This window comes from Echinops telfairi, unplaced genomic scaffold (assembly GCF_000313985.2).
Source record: "Echinops telfairi isolate 266 unplaced genomic scaffold, ASM31398v2 ScPeMD7_7457;HRSCAF=8495, whole genome shotgun sequence".
In the NCBI taxonomy this organism is placed as follows: Eukaryota; Metazoa; Chordata; class Mammalia; order Afrosoricida; family Tenrecidae; genus Echinops; species Echinops telfairi.
In genome coordinates this window covers 27,908,578-27,924,976 of record NW_022111357.1, presented here as the reverse complement: position 1 = coordinate 27,924,976, position 16,399 = coordinate 27,908,578, and the positions used below count along the sequence as shown (strand labels likewise).

The 16,399-nt window shown below is 55.5% G+C and overlaps 1 protein-coding gene across 1 annotated transcript in view; it reads left to right on the top strand.

The window, feature by feature from the left end:
- Window positions 1–16,399, top strand: part of ARHGEF10L (Rho guanine nucleotide exchange factor 10 like) — a 160,968-nt gene that overhangs the window by 92,384 nt on the left and 52,185 nt on the right. Inside the window, exons 13-18 of the mRNA XM_045298944.1 lie at window positions 8,191–8,307; window positions 9,666–9,758; window positions 10,220–10,393; window positions 13,573–13,718; window positions 15,912–15,926; window positions 16,167–16,348. Of these exons, the coding sequence (XP_045154879.1) occupies window positions 8,191–8,307; window positions 9,666–9,758; window positions 10,220–10,393; window positions 13,573–13,718; window positions 15,912–15,926; window positions 16,167–16,348 (727 nt within the window). The remainder of the gene's footprint in view (window positions 1–8,190; window positions 8,308–9,665; window positions 9,759–10,219; window positions 10,394–13,572; window positions 13,719–15,911; window positions 15,927–16,166; window positions 16,349–16,399) is intronic.

Sequence of the window (16,399 nt, the reverse complement as noted above, 5' to 3'; positions counted from 1 at the left end):
ATTCATAACAATAATAATATGACAGTGATGAAGTAGCAACGGAAGTGTTATGGTTGGGGGTCACCACCACATGAGGAATTGCATTAAAGGGAAGGGGTTCAGTTAGATCAAAGGTTCTCAATCTGTGGGTTGCGACCCCTTTGAGGGTCAAACGACCCTTTCACAGGGGTCGCCTGATTCATAACAATAATAATATGACAGTGATGAAGTAGCAACGGAAGTGTTATGGTTGGGGGTCACCACCACATGAGGAATTGCATTAAAGGGAAGGTTGAGAACCACTGGTGTAGACTGGCCAGTGTGCCACATTCATGGGAGCCTTCTAGCAGCAAACAGGGTCAGGGGGAGCTCTCCTGACAGCAGGAAGGCCCTGTCTGGCCCTGCAAGTTGCGATGACCACAACGTGGGCGCAAGGACAGGCGGGTGGGGTGGGAGGGGCCCTGGCCTGCCCCCTGAGTGCCCCACCGCCTACCCTGCAGGATTACCGCAACCCCCTGATGGAGATGGAGCCCAAGGTGCTGAGCGTCCGCAAGTGCCAGGCGGTGTTCTTCCGAGTGAAGGAGATCCTGCACTGCCACTCCATGTTCCAGATCGCCCTGTCCTCCCGCGTGGCCGAGTGGGACTCCACCGAGAAGATCGGGGACCTCTTTGTGGCTTCGGTGGGTGTCTTCGCTGTGCGGAATGGGTGCACAGGCCACAGTCCTTAGCCATAGCTGGTGCCGACAGGTGTCTGGGGGGCGCTCTGCCCCCGATTCGTGAGACCGGGTTCTGGTCCCAGCCCAGTTAAAAAAATATTGTGCAAACCACCAGCCCCTCCTTGGGAGGAAGGCGGGCTTTCTACTCCCGAAACGAGTTACAGTCTCAGAAACCCACAGGAGCGCTTTTGCTCCGCCCTCTTGGGCCACCACGAGTCTCAGCTCACTCAGTGGCAGTGACCAGCAATGTGTGCACACCTTGTCCCTCTGCTATTGCTTACGGTGCTCCCGAGAGTCAGCGTTCTCTTCCTCTCTCCTCCATTTCCTCTGTTTCCATTGATCCAGTTTCCCAGCCCCTTCTGGCCCTCTCACCTTTGCTTTTGGGGAGCATGAGACTCGCAGACAATATTATTTATTCTGTAAGACAATCTATTCGTTAGGGGAAAGGTGACCTTCAGAAAAAGCTTCTTTGAGGGCAGTTAATCCCAGGGGCCTCTCTGGCCTCTCCTGGGGCAGTAGGTCTGGCCTCTCTCTCAGGATCATACTTTTGTTCTAGGTTTTTTTTCTGTTCTATCCTGGGCCCTCTATTGGGCCCCTGGTGAAAACTTTCGGGCACCATCCAGTTTTCTGGTTTCGGGTGAGAGGCTGTGGTTCGTGTGGGCTCGTGGCCCCGTGGGGTAGTTTCTCCTTTGATCACTGGTTTCCTTCTTTCTCTCCGGCTCCACATAAGTAGAGACGGATAGCTGTGTCTTAGATGGCTGCCTGCTTACATGCTTTGAAGACCCCAGAGTCACCTCACCAAGCTAGGGTGTATAATGTTATCTTTGCAAAGTATTTTATGCCACTGGTCAGAGCTGCAAGACTGTGGTCTTAGGTCTTTTAATCCTGTACCCAGGGGACCTCAAACTTTTTAAACAGGGGGCCAGTTCACTGTCCCTCAGACCCGTTGGAGGGCCTATGTCCAATTATTCAAGGAAGACCGGAGGAGGATCGATGTATTTGAATTGTGGTGCTGGAGGAGAACATTCAAAGCACCACAGACTGCTAAAAGGACAAACTCATCTGTCTTGGAGGCAGTAAGGCCAGAGTGCTCCTTAGAGGCAAGACCTTGTCTCACGCACTTTGAACATCTTGTCAGGAGAGACCAGTCCCTGAGAAGGCCCTCATGGTTGGTAAAGCGGAGGGGTGGCAATGAAGAGGAAGGCCCTTGAGGAGAGGGACTGACACGGTGGCTGCACCCATGGGCCCAGGCAGAGGGACAACCGTGAGGATGGCACAGGCCCGGGCAGGGTTTCCTTCTGTTGTGCATGGAGCCGACTCGATGGCACCTCACAACAACAACCTATGCAACACAGGCAAATGGGGGCCCGCAGATACACCTGCACGTGTAGGTGCCTGCAGATACACCTGCATGTGTAGGTGCCCACAGATACACCTGCATGTGTAAGTGCCCACAAATATACCTGCACGTGTAGGTTCCCACAGATACACCTGCACGTGTAAGTGCCCACAAATATACCTGCATGTGTAGGTGCCCGCAGATACACCTGCACATGTAGGTGCCCGCAGATACACCTGCACGTACAGGTACATCTACTGGCACGTGTCTTTCTGCACACACACGCCTCCTTATTCACCTGAGTAACCGCACACTTACCTGCTCTGTGGTGGTTGTTACTGTTGGTGCAGTGTGTTCCAGCACTCACCGGATCGGTCCTCTTTCTCATGAATGTCTCATCTTCTGTGATTACCTGGGCCAGGCTGTGCTGACATCTTCCCTATGTGGGCTTGCCTTTCCCATCACCCAAGCGTCTACTCTCTTCAGCAGTGTTTCCCATAGTGGGCCATGCTGCCCCTGGAGGGGCCTGGGAACCACCCCGGGGCTGAAAAGCAAATACCTACGCGTTGTCCATGCTGCCCCTGGAGGGGCCTGGGAACCACCCCGGGGCTGAAAAGCAAATACCTACGCGTTGTTATTGAGATCCCAGGCCAAATGCTTTCAGTTGCCAGGACGACGTTGAGTAATATTGTGTGTGTGTGTGTGTGTGTGTGTGTGTGTGTAAAGGAGTGTGAGCCCCAAACAGCGTGGCTACTCATGCGCTATAAAGGCATTTGCCCCCTCTCTCCCTGCCGTCGGTTGTAACCAGCAAGGAGCGTTGCTTTCTGTGTGGTAGCCCTTATATTTCATAATAGTAGGACCGGAGCCTATCTATGTTTTTATGATTTGACTTATTCCCCTGAGCCTGGTGTCCGCGTCATGAGATGTTTTTTCCGCTCAGGCCTCATTGTTCTTTATGGTTGGGTAGTGAGTGCCCCGTGGCATGCATGTGTGTGCCTCCACTGATCCATCCGCTCGCCTGTCGCGGACAGCCAGGCAGTCTCCATCGTTGGGCTTTTGCAAGAATGCCTCCATGAACAGAGATGTGCGTGTGTACTTGTAAGAATCCTTCTGTAAATAAGAAGTTGTAAGTACATTGTATTTCTAGTTCCAGCTTTCTGGGGACGTGCCATCCTGTTTTTCCCGTGGTGGCTGCACCATTTATAATCCCGCCCGCAGTACAGGAGAGGTCCAATCCCCACACAACCTGCCCCGTGTTTGCTGTTTTCTGTTTGTTGTTTTTTTTAAGACACCACTGCTGTCTTTGCAGGGCCTGAGATGCGGCCGCGCTGTAGTTTTGATCCGCGTCTCTTTGGTGGCTAATGATCGATCACAAGATCTTTTCATGTCCTGTTGGCCACCTGGGTGTCCTCTGTGTGAAGTGTCTGTGCATCTGTTCATGCCCTTTGCCCATTTTTTGATTGGATTGTTTATCTTTCTCTTGGTAAAGTTTTTTTCATTTTTATAAACATTAGTATTTAATTCTTGGAAGGTCCCCAGTTATCTAATCCATCTCTGCCACTCTTGCATTTTCAGTTTTGTTAGATAGGCTGAAAATCATGCTGCCTGGGATGAACCCCGTGTTTGACCTTCCAGGAACTGCTTGACCTTCCAGGAACTGCATTGTTTCCTCTTTAACAGTTTTTTTTTTTTAATGACTGGTGTGAGGTGTGGATTCTGATTAATTTTTCTGTATGTGGATATGCAGTTGTTTGCTTTAACAGTGCCACTGCCCTCCATTGACTTATTTAATTGTAATTCGGTGAAGGTTTACAGAGCAGGTCACCAACTATATAGTCAACAATTCATCAAGCCTCTCTGCGGGTTGGCTCTGTTCCCGGCATTTTGTGCCCATCTTCCTCTTGTTGGACCCTGGCTTCCCTGTCAGCCGAGTTAACGCCTGTCTACGCTAGCTTGTGACTTCTCTGTGCAGCACACACCAATAGTGTTAGCTGTGGGTTTGGCTTAAACGCCAAAGTCTGCTTCATTTCATGTGAAGACCTTTTCCCGACTCTTCATCATAATGGTTTCCTACAATATTTGTCCTTTTCTCGCTCGGCTAATTTCACGCAGTGTGAAGTCCAGTTTTGGCAGCGCCATTTGTTAAAGAGACGCTTTCCTCCCCACTGAATGGACTTTGGCCCTTTGCCCAAGATCAGCTGCCCCTAGGTGGCCGACTTTACTTCTGGGTTCTCCGTTCTGTCCCAGGGGCCTGTGTGCCTGCCGCTGTGCCCGTCTGTTCGGGTGACTGCGGCTGTGGGGCAGGTTCTGAGATTGGGAAGCGGGAGGCCTCCCCCTTTGTTCCTCTCCCTCCACGCTCACTCAGCTGGAAATTAGACTTCCAGCTATTGGATAAGAGACTGCTGTTGGGATTCCAGCACATCTATCGATTGCTTTTGGAGATATTGCCAGTTCCACAATGTGAAGTCTTCCCATCCACGAGCACAGCGCCCCTTTTAGCTTCTTGAAGTAGCGTTTTATAGTTTCCCGGGTCTGAGTCTTTTACGTTGTTTCCTAGTTGTTGTTGTTTTATCCTCGGGGCTATTGTTAGTGGTATGGTGCTCTCGGTTCCCTTTCCAGAGACCTCCTTGTTAGTGCAGAGGAACCCCACTGATGTGTGTGTTGACCTTGTGCCTTGCCCCTTTGTTGAATCTTTCTGTTCGTCCAGCATCACTCTGTGGAGCCTTGGGATTTTTAATGTGCAGGGTCATGTCACATGTGAACAAAAATAGTTTTACTTCTTCCTTTCCAATTTGGATTCCTTCTCTTTCCCTTTCTTGCCTAATTGCACTCACCAGGACTTCCAGTATAATGTCGGTTAAGAGGGTGATCCGGGACATCCGGTCTCCTTCCCATCTGTTTTCGTGGAGAAGAGTGTTAGCTGTCAATTCGGCTCATATGCCTTGGATTATCCTGCGACATGTCTCTCCTACTCCTCTATGGTGGAAAGGGTTTGGTGTTAGGCTTTGCACATGCTTTTTCTACATCGATTGAGATGACCACATGATTCACTTCCTTTGTTTGATTTATGTGGTGAGTTACAGTAATTGATTTTCTAATGTTGAACCAACATTGCATCCTAATATGAATCCCACTTGATCACGAGCTCTTATTTTCTTGGATATGCTGCTGAATTCTGCTGGCTAGAGTTTTTGTGTCTATATTCATGAGGGTTGGTGGCCTGTAATTTCCAGTCTCGGCAGTGTCTTCGCCTGGCTTTGCTGTTAGATGATGCTGCTTTCATAGAATGAATTAGGGAGCATTCCTTCCCTTCCTGTGTTCTAGAATACTGTGAGTAGAAATGGTGTCAATTCTTCTCTAAACGTCTGGCAGGGTTCTCTAGTGGTACCGTCTAAGCCTAGGAAGCATGGGGTGTGGGCGGAGAGGAAAAGGCATTTTTCTTTTCAATGACCTTGACCTCTTCAATTTCTTTTTGTTGTTGTTATTATGCATCTGTTCAAATGTCTTACATCGATTTGTGTTACTTTAGGTAAGTAATGCATTTCTAGAAATTTGCCCCTTTACTCCAAGTTTTCAAATCTGTTGGTGTCCACATTTTTTGGATAATATTCTGTTTATGATTTTTCAGAATCCCCGTTGGTTCTGCCGTAATGTAACACGTCTCCTTTCCGAGTTTGGCTGTTTGCATCTTCTCATTTTTTACTTTATCAGCTTGCTCGACGGTTGTCAATTTGATTGATTATTTCAAAGAACCAGCTTCTAATCTTCATGGTCCTTCCTCATGTTTTCCTGTTCTCCGTTTCTGTCTGCCCTGATTGTGATTATGTCAGTCTGTCTGGTGGCTTCAGCCTTCCTTTGCTGCTCCTTTTTCTGTTGGCTCGAGGTGTAGGGCTTAGCTATGGAGTGTGACTCTTTTCTTTCCCCTCTCCGACCACTGCTTTTGCTGTGTCCCAAAGGTTGTGGTGTGCTATGTTTTTATTCTTATTTAATTCTAGGAACTTAAACATTTTCACTTCTTCTCTTATCAAGTAGTGCATACTTCAGGTAGTTAGTTTATTGTGCCAACCTGGCTGCTAAACACAGGTGGGGTTAATTGAAGGGCGGAGGGATAAATGGCTCAGTGAGCCTCACCTTTCTAGTTCTCGGTTCTCTTGCTTTCTGATGGTCCAACCAGGGTGGAGCTGCCTTAGCCAGTTCCCTGCTTTAGCTGGCAAGGCTCACTTCCTGCAAGACATCCCTGAGGAGAAGCCACATGGACCAACCTCCATGCAGCCCTGGGTGCTGGAGCAAGCATGTGGAGACCCCTGTCAGCGCGACGATGCTTATACATTCACTGACTTGGCTTTCCTCCTGCAGTCGACATCACAGAGTGTGTTTTGTGAGATGGAGGAGGACTTTGTGGATTGGTGTTGGACATATGGGTTAATGGGTTAATGTTGGACTCGTGGGCTTGGGCTGCACTGGGTTGGGATGTTTTCTTGATGTGCACTTACCCTTTACAGAAAACTCTCTCTTCTACATGAGTTTCTGTGGATTTGTTTCTCTAAGGTATCCAGACTAACACAGTACGTTATTCAGTTTCCATGCATTTACTTGTGTGGGTTTTGTTTTTTTTTTGCTGTTGAGTTATAGTTTTATAGCATGATAAGAAGATGGTTGGTATTATTTTGATGTTTTTGAATTAATTGAGGTTTTCTTTGTGGCCTAAAGTATGGCCCATTCTTCCAAATGAGCCATGAGCTTTGGAGAAGAGCGTAGACGGTTCTGCTGCTGGGCAGAGCTTGCCCGTGTCTGTGAGGGCAGGCCGGCTGGCTGGCTGTTACTTAGGTCCTCTGTATCTTTGCTGGACTTCATTCCAGTTGACCTGCCCATCATGGAAAGGGGCAGGTTGACATCTCCTACGATTACTGTCGCATCGTCTGCTTCCCTTTTCAGCCCTGTTAGAGGTTGCTGCTGTATCTGTTTTGGAACTCTGTCATCGGGTTGGGTGTGTGAGTGTTTGCTGTGGTCATGTCCACATGGTGGGTTCAGTTGTTAATTGGGTAGCTCCTGACCCCTCTAGGGGTTTGGCTTCCCCCCTTTGAGGGATAAAGGCTACACTGGACCCATGGCTTTCAAATTTCTGGGCCCCAGGAAGGTCAAGTGGATGGAACCCCACCTTTCCCTGTTTTAGGTCATAGGGATTCTGTGGCGGAAAAGACACAAAAACAACTTGTGTGAAGACCACACCAGTCTCTTATAACAAAAGCCACCCCCCTGCTTCAAGCCAGTTCTGGCTCACAGCGACCTAGTGGGTCAGAGGGTCAGAGCAGACACCCCCCCCACCCCCCCGTGGGTCTCAGAGACTCTGACTGTTTAAGGGAAAGGCCCATCTTTCTCCTACAGCAACCCATAGACCCATGGCAAAGCCCTGGTGGCCTGGGCTCGGCCTCTGAGGGGCTCAGGGGAGAGAGTGGTTTCTTCCAACTCAACTTGGAGGTAGCACCAGGAACAGGAGCAGACAGGCCTGCCTCCTCTTCTGTTGACTGGGGCCTCTGGCTCAATCCAGACGCAGAGGAGAGACCTCTACTGGCCCCTGGCTCCCATCCCTTCTGCCTGGGACTGCCCACGAGTCCCCGCAGCTCTCTGAGCCCTGGGGGGATGAAGGCCCTCAGGTTGCCGTGACAAAGCACCGCACACTGGGGGCTTCAGACCCAGCAATGTGTTGCCCCCTTGTTCTGGAGGCCAGAGGTCTGAAAGCAGTGTCCGTGGGCCTGGTCTCTGCTGGGCCTTGCCGGCACTCCTTGGCTTTTCGCTGCATCACTCCAACCTCGGCCTCTGTCATCACGTGGCCGTCCATCTGTCTCCCCTGCCTGTCCCTGTGTTTCCTCGTCTATACAGTTCCCCAGTCCCACCCTATTCCTAGGTGAACCGATTGGGTCTTCAAAGACCCTGTTTGCAGAACCAGGGCCTGGCTTTCTGGGCTTTGGGACTTCAGCGTCTCTATAACATTCTTTATTTTTGGCATCAGGGAAGGACACACGCTGAAACCCGACACTCGGCTGTCTCCCCTTCAGGGGGCTGATGCTCTTACCCACCTCAGAGCAGGTTCCTCCCCTCCCCTCCCGGGGGGGCTCCCTGAGTGCCACTTACCTGGACCCCCACCTTCCCTTTCAGTTCTCCAAGTCCATGGTGTTGGATGTGTACAGCGACTACGTGAACAACTTCACCAGCGCCATGTCCATCATCAAGAAGGCCTGCCTCACCAAGCCCGCCTTCCTCGAGTTCCTCAAGGTGGGCCTGAGGACGGTTGGGGGTGCGCAGGGGAGGAGGGGAAGGCTTCTTAGGAGGGAGGGAGGGAGCGCTCTAGTCCCAGCATCGGGGGACCACATTGTTGCTTTGGCCTGACACTGCCTCTTTCCTTCGGGGCACCTCTCATGCTCTCAGAAGAAATTATCCCCTCCTGTCCTTCTCCCCCAGCCCCAGAGGAGGGTCATTAAGAGCTGAAGGGTCGGCAAGGAGCTGGGCATCCTTGGTCTTCCGCAGAGGGGCCGGAGAGACCGAGGGGTCTTGCTGATCCCTGGGGTAGCCCAGTAGCTTGTGTTTCCTGGAGGGCTGGGTGCCAGCCAAACATAGGCAGCAGAGGTGGGTCCTCTGTCCTCTGGGACCCTTTGCCTCCAGTCGAGGAGCCGCAGCCTCGGGAGGGGGTGTCACCTGACATGGGCCTGGAGGGGTGGGATTGTAACCGGCGGGGACAGAGGAGAGGGTAGCCCAGGGTCATGGTGGAACAGGGCAGGTCTGGTTAGATTCAAGAGCACTGGGTTCCTGCTGGGGGCTTCTGGGAGTTCAGTTTGGAGGATTCTGGACCGGTAGGATCTGGGAATCCAGGTTTTGCGTTGGGGCGGGAGGGAGGTGGAGGCTCTGGGGGTGCGTGGTGGGAACAGATGGGAAGCAATAGGAAACTGGGAAGACCCCGGTGTCCCAGCCCCCACTCTGCTTTTCCAGTAGGTGCAGGAAATGGTTGATTTGGCTACTTCTAGAAGTGGGCCTTCTGAGTAAATTGCTGAATTTCCTAGTAAGGCCTTGAGGTCAGAGACCTTAAAACAGTGGTTCTCAATCTTCCTAATGCTGCAACCCTTTCATACAGTTCCTCATGTGGTGGTGACCCCCAACCATTATTTTCATTGCTACTTCATCACTGTCATTTTGCTAGCTTTGAACCGGGCGACCCCTGTGAAAGGGTCGTTTGACCCCCAAAGGGTTCTTGACTCACAGATTGAGAACCGCTGCCTTTAAAGGACTGTCCTGGCCTCCAAGGGTGGGAAGGCCCTGAGGGGGACGTGGGTGGTGGGAGGGACCCTCTGGCAGCAGACCCAAGGACCTTTGGCAGCTCTAGGGGCTGGTGCTGTGACAAGCCCATGGGGGTGGTCCTTCCTGGACCCCAGCCTCTGGCCCTGCCCGTGGAGGGTCAGAGAGCCATGAGACCTTGACCCCAGCAAAGAGCCCCTAGTGGTGCAGAAGTGGGTGACTCACGCCCCCACGGAAGCACCCTGGTGGCAGGCCTGGGGTCCTTCGTAAAGACCACCGCCTGGAGAAGAAGCCAGGGTGTCAGTGGTAGAGCAGCCACATGCCCGGCTTTTTGTGCCCCACAGAGGCGGCAGATTTGCAGCCCGGACCGCGTCACCCTCTACGGGCTGATGGTGAAACCCATCCAGAGGTTCCCGCAATTCATCCTCCTGCTCCAGGTGCCACCCAGCTGCCCCACCCCTGTCCAGTGGGCTTCTGGGAGTGGGGAGGCAGGCCCGGCCCCCTGCAGTGCATCACCTCCCCCGGCCGGCCCTCTGGGGGATCGTCCCACCCGACAGCCTCCTTGCCCTTGCCTGCACCCAGGAGCCAGGTGAGGGGACTCTGGCCCAGTGCTGGGTCTCATCTTGCCCTGTTCTGGATTCCTGGGGCCGTGAGCTGGGGCCACCTCAGGGGCCCTCCTGAGGCATCCCCTTGACCCTCAGAAATTACCAGCTGCTGGTGGCCTTCAATCCCAGCACCCAGTGCTCTGTTAGCTACCCAGGGGGTAACTGCCTCGGTTTTATTTACCGTCACTGCTGTGCTGCCTGGGAACCGAACCCTCCTTGGACCTGGTCTGCCTAGGGGCCCAAGGATGGGTCTGCTGGGGTTTCTGAGCCTGGCTCTCTCTGGGCCCTGGCAGGACATGCTGAAGAACACCCCCAGGGGGCACCCCGACAGGCTGTCCCTGCAGCTGGCCCTCACGGAGCTGGAGACGCTGGCTGAGAAGTTGAATGAGCAGAAGCGGCTGGCCGACCAGGTGGCCGAGATCCAGCAGCTGACCAGGAGTGTCAGCGACCGCAGCAGCCTCAACAAGGTGCGTGCGTGCCTGCTGACCTCCCTCCCCTGCGCTGCAGCCAGCTCACCTGTCACCCAGCGGCCCGCTTCTCGGTCACCACTAGGTGGCAGTGCCCTCTGGGCCCAGGGAGTCCTTGCTTTCCTGGGTCCACAGCCTTCCCCCTCCCCCCCGCCCGGGAGTGGTTCTAGATGGAGCCCACCCCTCAAAACCCGGTCCTTCTCCTTCGTCGCTGGTCGGGTTGTTTTAGCTTACAAGCTGATTCCGTGGGTCAAGACGACTGCAATGACAGCCTGGTACAGCGGTCAAGAGGGGTTAGGCCCAGAGTTTACCCCCAAATCCAGATTTGCCACTACTCTTTTGCTGTGTGGCCTCAGGAAAACCGCCCAACCCTGCTGAGCCCCATGGGTTGGAATAGTGTCTGACCCCCGGGCTGCGGCGAGGCACATGGGGCTCCTGAAAACTGTAGGCTGACACCGGGGGTTACTTTTTTAGAAAGGGGAAGGCGCAGATCCCACCCCCCCACAGCTGGGGGGGCTGCCACGTAGGAGCATTGCAGTCAGAAAAAAAGTCCCCCCAAACGCATGTGTGAGCACCTGCCTTTAAAACTCGAGGCCTTTGTCCTCATGTGGGGGCAGCATGTCGGCGTGGTAGCTGAGGCACAAGTCCAGGACAGGCACACAGGCAACAGTCCCTCCTAGAACCAGCTCTCCACCCCGCTGCCGCCCCGCCCCGCCCATCAATCTGGGTTTGGGTGGTCCCCACTGGGTGTGCTCCACCTTCCTGGTGGGCAGAGGCGGCCAGGATAGCTCTGTGTGGGCGACCACGCCACTCTGGAGGGAGCAGGAGCTGTTCTTTGGAGAAGGGACATAGGAGCGTCATAGGGATGTGTTCTGACCCCTGGGGGACAGGAACAGGAGCCTCAGAGTGGCCCTCAAATGGGAGACAAGGCCGGTCAGAGCAGAGCCTGGGAGGGAGGGAGAGAGGGAGGACTCCACTCTAAAAAACAGCCCTTTCCGCAGGCCCTGCGCCTCATAGTGTGCACTGCGCCCTAACCCACGGTCCTCTTGGCAGCCTGCTAAGTGCGCAGGGGCCATGGGGGCCTTCAGGGCTCCTGCATCTGAGCCCGTGCTCCCACCCCACGGCCAGTCCTTGTCGCAGATGAGTGTTTGGCCCGCAGAGTGTGTGTAAGGCAACACTTAACATTTGAGTGATGCCCATAGAGCTCAGATGCCTGGCTCTTCTTGAAGGCTGGGCAGACAGAGCTGGTCCACTGAGCAAGGCCTCTTCACTGTACCTCTGGTCCCCTGCCCTGGGTGGACAGAGCTGGCAGGGATGAGCCTTCCCCTCCAGTCCACAGAGCCCCTCTCAGAGTGCCTGTGTGTGCCATGGCCTTTGCTCTGCGGCGCCTGCTGCTTTGATTGCCCCCGTGGCCCCCTTCTCTTCACCCAGGAGCCTTTCTCCCGCCCCGTCTCTGGCCTCAGCAGCAGAAGCCAGTGGAGTTTGACTTGTCCCCTTGGGGACCTGGGAACTGGGCCCTGCACCCACATTGGCTCCTTGCCAGCACATCCCAAGTGCCGACGATGGCTTGTCTGATGGTGGGCGAGGGGCTCAGCTCTCCGAGCCTCAGTTTCTCAATCCATGAAATGGGGGTGTCGGATACCGTTTCAGCATAGCATTTCAGCTGGTGGCTGCAGCCTCCACCTCACCCCCTGGCCATCCCTGGATGCCCGCAGCCAGCTTGGCGACTTTGCTGTTGCCACCCTCCCACCACCGAGAAGCGGATCTGAAAGTGGGTGTCGGCGGAAACGGAACCACTGCGCTGGCTATTGCAGAATGTGCCCCCTTAGGACCCTCCTGAGGGTGTTTGTGAAATGTGTGGCTTTAACTCCTGCTGAAACTCTGAGGGGTGGGGGTGAGTGCCAGGGGCCTGGGACCCTCTTTGTCCTCGTTGTGGGCTGCGCACAGATGGCACTTCCTGCTGCCCTCTGTGTCTGGCTTCGTCTCAGGAACTGGCTCAGCAGGCCCCCATGGGTCTGGAGCCCAGGGTCCTCTCCTGGCCCAGCCACACCCAGCCAGGGGCTTCACGGAGGGCCTCTGGCCTCTGCGGCGCAGCTCACTCTGTCCAGCATGGCCTTGGTTTTCTCTGGGGAAGTGTGGACAGCCAGCCTCCCTCCAGGAGGGCGGAGCACATAGACACAGTCCGTGTGCCAAGCTCCAGCCCGGGCAGGAGGCTCTGGGTTGTGCATTGACTTGAGATGCGGGGCTCTGCCGAGGGGTGAACTGTCCTTTCCTCAGTGTGTGTGGGAGGGTGCATTGATGGTGAGGAAAGTGACCGGTGTTATCAGAGTCACAGGTTTGGGGCTGGTTTCTCCTGAATTCTTCCTGAACATCACCCCCGAGGGGAAGAAAGCTGTCCTCCAGGGGCCCTGGCCTGGTGGCCAAGCCCAGTGCTCGGAAGGGGTCCCCGGAGGCCAGGCGAACATGGCAAATGCCTGCTCAGGTGCCTGAGGCTTGGAGGCTTCTGGCCTCCTCCGAGCTGCCTGGCTGACCAGCAGGTGTGTCTGCAGGGCAGGACAGTCCTAGCTACCCAGCGGGTCAGGGTTCAGGACCCGAACCTTCTTCCATGCCAGGGCCTCCCACCTGAGGTCCCTCCCCCCATGGACAGTGACACCCTGGGGGTTGGCCCCACAGCTCCGCCTGATGTCCGGTTGGTGCCCCTCAAACCCTCAATAACCTGTGAATAAGGCGCCCTGCATTTTATTCCACATACCGCATCCACCCTGGTCACGCGCTACCTTGTGTGGTCTGAGACGTGAGGGAAACTGAGGCACGGAACAGTGAAGAGACTGCCTCAGGACTTCCCAGCTGGCTCATGGAGGAGCAGGGCCTGAGCTCGGCCTGCCGGGCTGGTGACCGGCACACCTGGGGAGGGGTGCCGCTGCCGTGGGGCTGATTCGAGATGGCGGGGGTCAGACACCGCAGAGCAGGGAACTCAGCAGGGCTCTCGGGCCTTCCTCCCCCGGGGTACCCTGTCACCCAAGGATGTACGGAGTGGCTCACTGACCCTGCCCCTGCCTGGCCAACCACCCCGCAACAGCATGGTGGAGGATTGTGGGTCTCCGGTTAGCTGGGTAACAGCCTGGGCCACAGCGCTGGTGTTGACCTTGCTGTGCTCCACCCTCCCCTTCTCCCCCCAGCTGTTGACCTCTGGCCAGCGGCAGCTGCTGCTGTGTGAGACACTGACGGAGACCGTGTACGGTGACCGTGGGCAGCTGATCAAGTCCAAGGAGCGCAGGGTCTTCCTGCTCAATGACATGCTGGTCTGTGCCAACATCAACTTCAAGTAAGCAGGCCGGGCCAGCCCCGGTCACCTCCTGCCTGTCCAGTCCCCCCACTGGCCTCCCTGTGGCCAGTCCAGCAGAGTCTGTCCTGATTCAGAGTGATCCGAGTGTCTTTCTGTAGGCTTTCAGCAGAGATGGCCTGGCCTTTCTTCTGAGGCATGCCTGGGTGGGCTCCCACCTCCAGTGAGTCCAGGAAAGGGGCTCCAGCTCGGTTTCGGCCTCTGGTATCCCAGCCTCCTCTCTTGTCCCTCCCGGCCTGCTCTGTCTCTGGTCCCAAGACCCCACCTGCTCTGAGGCTCTGCACTCGGTGACCAAGCAGCCTGGGCACTGTGCCCACTTTGGAAACACGCAAGTCCTGCTCTGTCCAGTCCAAACGCCTCCTGCTTTACTTCACACCCATTTCCCCATGGCTAGGTCTTAGAGTGTCTACAGGTTGAGTCTCCCCGCCCCACAGTCCAGCACATCTTCTGCCCACAGAGCCGGGCTCCCCAACTGTAGCTCAGAGGCGTAGACATGCTGGGCCAGGGACCAGGGACCAGGGGCCAGGTGGTGCCTGAGTTTGAATCTGGAGGCGGGGTGAAGGTCAGGTGGGGAGGAAGGTGAGAGTGAGGGTGATTCTTTGCAGAGTCTGCAAACTGGTTCCCATAGGGTTGGATTGCACCTCCACCCACAGTCAAAACAAAACATAGCCAAACAGCACAAAAGAGACCCAAACCCATTGCTCTCTGTTCAATTCCGATTCGGGTGAGCTCAGTCTTACAGAGTAGAGTGGCCCCAGAGGGCCTTCTTGGCCTTTCTTCCTGGTGCCGCCTGGTGGGTTTGACCCTCCCACCTGTTGGTTAGGAAATGAGAGCAAGCACGTGGCTCGGGCCGGCGGGAGTCTGTGCTTGCCTCACACCCAGAATTCACACGCAGGCTGAGAGAGTCAACTTCCTTTCACAATTGGGCAGCCCCCAGCCAGCTTAAAAGGACCCTGGGAGTGTAATGGCCGAACTGGCTGTTAACCGAGGTCGGTGGTTGGAGCCCGCCAGCGGTTCTGCGGGAGGAAGGCCCTATAAAAATTACTCCCCAAACCCCAAACTCACTGCCACCACTCATAGCGACCCTGCAGGACAGGGTAGAACTGTGCCCGTGGCTTTCTGAGACTGTAACTCTTGGCAGGAGTAGAAAACCTCATCTTTCTCCCAAGGAGTCGGTGGTGGTTTTGAACTGATGACCTTGCAGTTGGAAGCCCAACACGTAACCACTATGCCACCAGGGCTCCTTCCCATGAAGATGACAGCGTAGAAACTCCCAAGAGGGCATTCACCGGCAAGCTGGCCACCTTTTAGGGGCCACAGGCACCTGGGGCCGAGGAGCGAGCAAGGTCCTTTTAGCAGCGCTGTTCCCACCTGGCGCAGCTCACTCGCTGCTGTCCCGGCTCAGCCAGTAAGCATCAGGCATTGCCACTCACTGCCAGCCGCTTCCCGAGGACTCCAGCTGTGATCTTTGCAGTCAGCTGTGACCTTCGAAGTCAGGGCTCTTGTTTCCTCGAGTGGGGGAGGATGGCTGCTCTCAATATTTGACAACATGTAAAAATATCACGCAGACAACAATGTAGCAACAATAGCTGGATCGTCTGCCCTCCTGCTCCTCCAGCCGGCCTCTCCCTCCTCCCAGCAGGAGCAGGAGCAAGAGGCGGCTCTGCCCGGCCTCAGTCTCCGGGTCCCGGAATACACACTCCCGGGCCCACCACCTACCACCTCTCATCTGCTCATCCACCCCGTGTTGATTAACACTGCACCATGGGCCAACTCCAAACAAGAGCTGGCCCTGTGTCGGGGACCCGGCACGAGGGCTTTGCCGGGCAGCTTGTGTCACCAATCCTGGTGAGCAGTGCCGGCTGACCAACAGGCCCACAGGTTACTATGACCAGGCACTGTGCAGGACAGGGACATGACCAACAGCCTCTCTGCCCCCATGCCACTCAGGATCTGCTGGGGCAAACGGTGGGATGGGTTGCCAGTAGCCCAGTTTGGAGACTCAGTTTGGGTGACTTGGGACAATGCAGGTACCCTAACAGGGCTGCTGGGAGAAGCAGGGCCTACCTCTGGCCATGACTCCTACCATCCAGTGCTGGCCCCCAGGAGTCTCCATCCCCTTGAGAGCACACGGTCCCAGGAATGACCTCCCTTCCCTCTTGTCTTTCCCCTCAGGCCTGCCAACCACAGGTAGGTGGTGCGGGGGGCTTGGGGTTCAGTGGGGCATGGGGTTCTGGATCGGGGCTGGGCTTGGCGCCCTGGGGCTTCTGCCTCCACAATAGCTCCCGCCCTGCCTGCCTGGGTGCTGGCTCTGCCTTATGCTTGGGCTGCACGTGCCTGGCTGGGCTGGTGTGCGGAGGCTGTGCTGGGCTGGCTCTGTGTGGGCAAGGTGTGGGCGCTCTAGGGCCTTGTCGTCTCTGTCCCTGACAGGGGCCAGCTGGAGATCAGTAGCCTGGTGCCCCTGGGGCCCAGGTACGTGGTAAAGTGGAACACAGCGCTGCCTCAGGTGCAGGTGGTGGAGGTGGGCCAGGAGGGCAGCGGCTACGACAAGGACAACGTGCTCATCCAGCACTCCGGTGCCAAGAAAACCCCTACCGCTGGCCAGGCCCAGAGTGAGTGTCCCCGCCACCCCTGGGACCCCAGGCTGACCCCAGGGCAGCTCG